Source organism: Mercenaria mercenaria, chromosome 1 (assembly GCF_021730395.1).
Source record: "Mercenaria mercenaria strain notata chromosome 1, MADL_Memer_1, whole genome shotgun sequence".
NCBI lineage: Eukaryota > Metazoa > Mollusca > Bivalvia > Venerida > Veneridae > Mercenaria > Mercenaria mercenaria.
The window spans coordinates 115,198,842-115,207,039 of record NC_069361.1 but is presented as its reverse complement, the minus strand read 5'-3'; the positions used below and the strand labels follow the sequence as shown (position 1 = coordinate 115,207,039).

The 8,198-nt window shown below is 38.2% G+C and overlaps 1 protein-coding gene across 1 annotated transcript; it reads right to left on the bottom strand.

Moving 5' to 3' along the window:
* Positions 1–5,766: 5,766 nt before the first annotated feature.
* On the bottom strand, positions 5,767–7,784 carry LOC128550885 (uncharacterized protein K02A2.6-like). The gene is made up of 2 exons (XM_053530874.1): positions 6,852–7,784; positions 5,767–6,726 (listed from the first exon to the last, which is right to left on the bottom strand). Exons 1-2 carry the CDS (start codon positions 7,782–7,784, stop codon positions 5,767–5,769), a joined length of 1,893 nt encoding a protein of 630 aa, XP_053386849.1.
* Between the last annotated feature and the right edge of the window lie 414 nt (positions 7,785–8,198).

The window sequence follows — 8,198 nt, the reverse complement described above, 5'->3', positions numbered from 1 at the left end:
AATGATAATTTAAGTATGAAATAATTAAGTGTAGTTTCTCTGGAATCTGTTCCGTTAGATATGAATAATTAAGAAAAAATTGTAAATTCTCTGTTTGTACATTTTGTAGATTTGACCAGCTTAGAAAGTTAACATTCATTCAACATTTTTACATAAATGCAATTACATAAAAGCTGATTAATTAATAAGCACTATTAAATCCATCGAAGCGAATTTAAATCCATCAAATAGAATTTTTTGCACTTTGTGATATTCTATGATTTATGATTAAAACTTTTAACATTTTAACCACTAGAAATAACACTTTTCATCTTATCTACTGCACTAACAACATAATCACGAAATCTGCTTGGCTGCTTGATTTCTCTACCAGATCTCGTCGTAATCGTAGGTTTTGGCAGGTTTTCCGAGATGTGTGTGTCTGTATGTTGTTGTTGTTCTGGCTCGGATGCGTTTTGCATATTTTGCGTATTGTTATCTAAGGACGCTTGTGGCGGAATATCAGGCTCAATTTGAACCGGTACCTTGCTAGATCTCAAATGTCTGCGATTTCGCCTATATTGTTTTCCATCCTTGTTCTCCACAATATAAGATCTCGGAGTGTCATGTTTCGATTTCACTTTTCCTTCTTGCCATTTATCATTATGACGAAATATTACATTTTCACCATTTTTGAAGTGGTTTCAAGGCTTTTCTTTGCGCATGCCGATCATAATAAAATTTCTGTTTCTGCTGACGTTTTGAGAGTTTCTCTGATATTTCTTTAGAATTGTCAGGTTTCAATAGTTCTTTAGCAATGGGTAACTTCGTTTTCAATCTTCGGTTCAGGAACAATTGTGCAGGCGACAGACCTACTCCATCTAGTTCCGTATTTTTGTAATCCATTACTGCTAAATTTGGATCAAGATCATTCTTGTTGACTAACCGTTTGATAGTTTGAATACAACGCTCCACTTGACCATTTGAACTTGGAAAGTTCGGACTCGAGGTTGTGTGTTTAAATCCATAGCTTTTAGCGAACTGTTCAAATTCAAAACTTGTAAAGTTTCTGGCATTGTCACTTATCACCTCGTCTGGTATTCCATATCTCGACATATGTGATTTTAAATACCCAATCACACATTGACTTGTCGTATTTTCTAACTTTGAAATTTCAGGCCATTTAGAGTAATAACATACTGAGATCAGATACGAATGTCCCTTTCTCTCGAAAATATCGATTCCTATTTTACTCCATGGTCTGTCAGGAATTTCATGTGGAATTAGAGGTTCCTTTGGGTTCCTCGATTGGTATCGAGCACATATTCCACAACGGCTGACTTTTTCTTCAATGTCTTTGGTCATCGAAGGCCAAAACAAAGCATCTCTAGCTTTTGCTTTGCATTTCACTGTCCCAAGATGCGTTTCGTGTATTCTTTCAATCATGACTTTTCGCATTGCTCTTGGAATTATCAACTTTGTTCCTTTGAACAGTAAGTTTTCGATTTGCGTTATTTCATCTCTATAGTTCCAATATGCACGTATTTGCATATCTACCTCATATCTCTTATCAGGCCATCCATGTTTTACTACATGTTTCAGCATGTTCATTTCATTGTCATGTTTCATGGCAGATTCTATTGCTTCCCTGTCACTGTCTGAGACAGAAATATAGTCACACAACAATATGTCATAATCTTCAACAGAACATTGGTCACTTTCACTCAAGTATGATCTGCTAAGTGCATCAGCGAGATACATATACTTCCCAGGTGTATAAATAACATTCAGATTGTATCTTGTCAACTCGAATCGCATTTTCTGAAGTCTAGCTGGAATTTCATGAATTTGTTTCAGAAATATCGACTGAAGGGGTTTATGATCAGTTTCACATAAGATCTTTTCTTGCCCATATAAGTAGTGATGAAATTTCTTGCAACAAAATACTATCGAAAGCATTTCTTTTTCCAACTGACTGTAATTCATTTGTGTTTTTGTTAGAGCACAACTTGCAAATGCTAACGGCTTGCCACGTTGGAGGATCGCACATCCCAGTCCTTTAGAACTGCTATCGCATTGCAGCGTAACGTCTAGCTTCGGGTCGTAGTATGCTAACACAGGTGTATTGGTAATCATGCGTTTTAATTCGTTCAAACATTCATCTTCTTGTTGTCCCCAATAGAAAATAACATCTTTTTTTAGAATTCTACGAAGAATTTCAGTTTTCTCCGATAACATTGGAAGAAATTTACTTAGGTATTGAATAAATCCAATGAAAGTTTTTACTTGTTGTTTGTTTTGAGGAGGTTTCATGTCCAGCACAGCTCTTATTTTCTCAGGGTCCGGTTTTATTCCATCACTTGTCAAAGTATGTCCAACATATGACACAGAGCTTTTCCTGATGTCACATTTGTCCTTGCTAAGCTTAAGATTATTATCTTCTAATCTTTGCAAAACTTCTTTTAGTCTTTGATCATGTTCTTCTGTATTTGTGCCTGTGACTAATATGTCATCCATAATGACTTCAACGCCATCTATATCATCCAGAATTTCAGAAATCACGTTTTGAAATACCTCACTGGCTGATTTTATTCCGAATGGCATTCTCAAAAATCGAAATTTTCCAAAGCACGAGTTGAAGGTGCATAATTTCGAACTTTCTTCATCTAGCTCAACTTGCCAAAATGAAGATACACAGTCAAGCTTCGAGAATACTTTGGCATTTGGAATTCTTGTGACTACATCTTCTATTGTTTTCAATGGATAGTGTGGCCTTTTGATACATTTGTTCAAATCGGATGGATCCAAGCAGATCCTAAGAGAACCGTTCGGTTTCACTACAGTTACCATATTGTTTACCCAGTCCGTAGGCTCATGTTCTTTTACAATTATTCCTTCTTCAAGCATTCTGTCGAGTTCGTCCTTGACTCTCGAACGTAGTTTTACTGGCACATTTCTCGGCGGGTTTACAACGGGTTTTGCATCTTTTTCTATTTCAATATGATGCTTTTTCGGAAGGCATCCTATACCTTTGAATAAATTTGGAAATTTATCTTCAACAAATTCATTTCTTGTACTGACATTTTGTTTTGTTTCGTCCTGTACACCATACACTCGCTTTACCAGTCCTAGCGCGATGCATGACTCAACGCCAAGTACCGTAGGTGCTTTTTCATGAATGATATGAAATTTAATCTCGTGGGAACTACCATTGATGATACAAGGTAAAGACAACGTACCTATGGGCTTCATTGTGTGTTCACTATAAGATTTCAAGTTAACCCTTGTATTCTTGATATTTCCTTTAATTCCCAGTTTTTTCAAAATTTTCACACTCATAACATTGCACTTTGCACCTGTATCCAGTTGCATAGGTATGCAAATTCCATTCACCCTCACTTGTACTGTCATGTCATGTGTAACAGAATTTACATTTTTGTTACTTGTTGAAATTCCCATATATTCAAATTCTCCGCTGGCATCACTGTCACTTTCTGAAAAGTCGTCCATCATGTGTACTTTACCGTATCTAGATTTCCTCTGGGATTTTGATTTACACATTTTCTCAAAATGTCCGGGTTTCTTACATTTCCTACAAGTTTTTCCATTAGCAGGGCACGTAGCTGTGGTATGCTGGTATCCACATTTAAGGCATATCCTTGGTTGAAAGTATTTCGCTCCTGATTGTTTTGGTTGAAATGTTTTTTTCTTTGATACTGAAGGTTTTCGTTTGATTCCATGCAAGGATTTGTCTTCCGATTCCATTTCTTTTACTTGTGTTTGAGATATTTCATGGGTTCTGGCAATGTCCAAACAATCTTGCAGTTTTAAATCTGAACCTTTCCTAATTAAGCTTTCCCTAATTTTATGCGATTTTACTCCAAACACTATGTGATCTCGCACAGTTTCATCATATCTGTCTTCTGGGTAGCCACAATCTCTTATCAATAATTTCAAATCTGTGACAAATTGTTCAAAAGTTTCATCTTGTTTCTGTACTCTTGATTTCAACAGATATCGTGAATAGATAACGTTCGACTTTGGTTCACAATATTCTTCTAATTTTGTGAAATGGGGTTCCAATTTCTTTTTTTCATCATTATTTAGAGTCCATGTAGAATAAATATCTCTTCCTTTCTCTCCTACCCATAACATTAGATAATTGACTTTCTGTTCTTCCGACTTTGAATTTAAAGGTCCACCAAACATAAAATTACAGTGCGTTTTGAACTTTTTAAATTCCGTTTTCTCCCTTTCCTTGTTTGCTGACAATTTCTCACGAATGACCTTGTGTGAGATTTGCCGGGGAAGTAATTGTGTCTTAGCAACTGGCAACACTGACCTAATTTGACGTTGGAACATGATTTCACTGGGTGAAAAACCTATTTTAAGTTTTGTAACCCTATATTCTTGTATTCCTATCATTGGGTCGGTGCCTGATGCTCTGGCCTTCGTGAAAATGCGCTTGCAAATTTTCACGTACGCTTCCGCAAAACCATTACCGGAGCTGTGGTAAGGACTTGTGGTCTGGTGTGTAAAATCCCAGAGCTTTGCAAAGTTTGCAAACTCATGAGATGCATAGCATGGCCCATTATCAGATACTACAATTTCTGGTATGCCAAATCTAGCAAATATACCCTTGAGCCTACTTATAACTGTCGAACTTCTACAGTTAGGCAGCTCTTTGACCTCAAAGTAATGTGAATAATGGTCAGCGATTATCAAAAAGTCTTTGCCATTGAACTCAAATAGGTCTGTGCCAACTACCTGCCATGGGTATTCTGGAACTTGGGTGTAGACAAGCGGTTCTTTCTGGTTTGAGTCTCTGTGTTGCAAACATACAGGACATTTCAGAACGAGATCTTTAATTTCCTGGGTGATTCTAGGCCAAAAAACAATATCACTTGCTCTACTTATTGTTTTCTCTATTCCCATATGACTTGAAGAATGTAGTTTTGACAATAAGTCTGCCCTTAGGGATTTAGGAATAACAATTTTGTGACCCTTCATTATTACCCCATCCATGACGGTAAGCTCATCCCTGTAATTCCAGAAATCTAGCAGTTCTGACTTGCAGTGATTTCTTTCATCAGGCCAACCTTCAATAATGACTTGCTTCAGGACAAAAGTTGTTCGTCCCCGTCAGTATGACCTTGATTTCTTGTAATTTCCGGTCACTTACCGGTAAGCTTCTTTTGACCATATTAACCTGGACTTCTACAGTTTCCGTCAGGGACGGATCTGTATCCTTGACCGGAAATCTAGACAAAGTATCTGGTAAAGGAATCTGAGTTCCCTGCCTATAAGTGACATCTATATCATACTGTGAAATGTTTAAGAGCAGCCGCTGTAACCTAACAGGTGCAGCAAATAAGGGTTTCTTACATATAGCTATCAATGGTAAGTGGTCTGTAACTACTTTGACTTTTTTCCCATACACCCACTGGTGGAATTTCTTCAAGCCAAATACCAGTCCAAGACACTCTAACTCAATCATAGCATAGTTCATTTGGCTTGGCGTAAGACTTTTACTGGCATAACCTATAGGTCTACCTTCTTGAAGGAGTGTGGCCCCAAGTCCTGACCTACTTGCGTCGGTTTGCAACTCTAAGGGTTTGGCCGGGTCATAGAAAGCAAGGACAGGAGCTTGCGTTATGATATCAATCATCTGATCATAAGCTTGCTGCTGTGATTCACCCCAGAGAAATTCTACATCTTTCGCCAATAATTCTCGTAAGGGCAAAGTGACCTCAGATAGCCTAGGTGCATATCTAGCAAGATACTGACTCATGCCAAGTACCGTTTCGAGTTGTGACCTATTTTCCGGGATAGGCATTTCTCAAATTGCAGACACCTTGTCTGGATCTGGGCTAAGACCTTGTTAGATATCACATGACCGAAATAACTAATCTGGGACTGCCCAACCTCCAGCTTATCTGGATTAAGGCGTATACCTTGTTCTAGTGACCTTTGGAGCACTGCTCTCAAATTCGCATCATGCTCCTCCCTTGTTTTGCCATATACTAAAATATCGTCTACTATGGCAGCTACCCCTGGGAGACCCTCAAATATTTCGTCTATTTTCTTTTGGAACAGATCCATGGCAGACGAAATACCCATTGGAAGCCTCAGATACCTGTACCTCCCAAATATGGTATTGAATGTAGTCAACATGGAAGACTTCTCTGTCAAATGCATGGCCCAGTAACCTGACCTAGCGTCTAATTTTGTAAAAAATGTAGCACCGTTTAGCTGGGGAAGTATGTCATCCAGTGTTTTTGTCGGATGATAAGGACGTTGAATGTTTCTGTTCAAGTCACCCGGATCAAGTACTATTCGCAAGTCACCTGATTTTTTCTGTACTGTCACCATTGAATTGACCCACTCAGTAGGCTCACTTACTTTTGTAATGACCCCTAATTTCTCCATCTTATCTAGCTCCTTCTTGCATTTATCTCGTAATGCAACAGGAATCCTACGTGGAGGATGAACCACAGGTTTAGTATCATGTTTCAGATAAATAGAACATTGCCCTGGAATAGAGCCAATGCCCTTAAAAACCTGGGAATATTCATTCAGCACTGCTGTTTTGTTAAGCGGGGAGGATACATAATTGGAAGTGACAGCATGTGCGAGTTTAACTAGGCCAAAATCTATGGAAGTCTGAAAACCAAACAAGGGTGGTGACTGGGTGTCTACTACATGAAATTCTACATACTTGGTCTGTGCAGAAGGTTCATGGGTACACTGCAGGGTAATGGAACCTAGACATACTAAAGGGTTGCCATTATAACCTGTGAGCTTCGTTACAGAGGAACAGAGTGCGGTTTTACACCTAATTGTTGCAATGCAAAATGAGGTAAAATATTCACCTGTGCGCCAGTGTCTATCTTGAAAGAAATTTGTTTACCAAGAGGTCCAGTTTTAATATCCACAAATGCCTGATTGCACATCTTGTCCACAGCACTAATTACTGTATCAATGTAAATATCCTCAGATGAATCATCAGCCCTCACTTCATTGACACGTTTACTCCTGCACACCCTCGCGTAGTGATTCCATTTTTTACAGTTTCGGCATTGCACTCCCTTCGCCTTACACTGTTTGTCTCCATGGAATTGACCACAGTTTTGGCACGATTTGTGCGCGACATCGGGCTTGTTTTCCGTTGATTTCCGCGACCCGCCTTTGCACTTTATATCTCGTTTTCTCGATTCCTCTTTTTTGTGAGTAGTTTTCCGTACAAAGTTAATAGAAGACGATTCTTGCATGTTATTCATTTGCTCTTGTGCATATTCTACAGTTTGACATATGTCAACAGCTTTCGCCAATGTTAGTTTCTCACCTACTGTCAAAAGCTTCTCTCTAATTTTGGACGACTTTACACTGAACACGATTCGATCTCTAATCAAATCTTCCTTGTAGGCTTCGCCATAAGAACAATCATTTGCAAGTATCTTAAGTCGTGTGATGAATTGCTCCATGGTATTTTCACCTTGCACTTCATTATTAAATTTGAACCGCGCAAATACTGGGTTTGATTTCGGCTGAACGTGTTTTTCAAATGCGTCGGCGGTAGCTTTTACTGATTTTTTCTGATCAGCTGTCAACACTAAAGTTTTATAAATTTCTCTTCCTTTTTGTCCCATCCATAGGAGCAAGTATGTGATTTGTACTGGTTCATCTTTCCCCTTTAACGGACCCTGGAATATCAATTCCGCGTGACCTCTAAAGGTTTTGAATGTTTCCAACAAATTCGGACTGTCCCAGTCCATTGTAGGCGTCGGTACACCGGTTAAATCCATTATTTAAATCCGATACACTATATGCACTATATGCACAATGATTGTTAATAATCCTGACAAATGCGGATGTATTAAAATCGTTAATTTTCTGACACCATGTCTTATTGTAAAGAATGACCAACACAGTATTCTTACTATAAGTATATGTTTATTATATGAGTGCGCCTTAACAACTGCTGAAACAACATCCCAAACTGGGTGTGTATAAAATATACGCATGCGCTGTGAGTATACTACATTATCTACATAATGATACATCCCACTTCTGACACCATGTCATGTACTTGAAGAAAGAAACAACACCGAGTGACTAGCTCTAGAGTATATTATATACTGACCAAGCATACATACAAACATACAACTATATTATGAGTAGATGTATATACCAACTTATAAGACAATACATCACAGGTT

What these genes read in the sequence shown, in the direction of transcription:
- LOC128550885 (XM_053530874.1), bottom strand. Translation starts at nt 7,784, where the DNA reads ATGGATTTAACCGGTGTACCGACGCCTACAATGGACTGGGACAGTCCG. An exon ending in AGATAGACACTGGCGCACAG is followed by an intron (nt 6,727 to 6,851) that starts GTGAATATTTTA and finishes ATTACCCTGCAG; the next exon opens with TGTACCCATGAACCTTCTGC.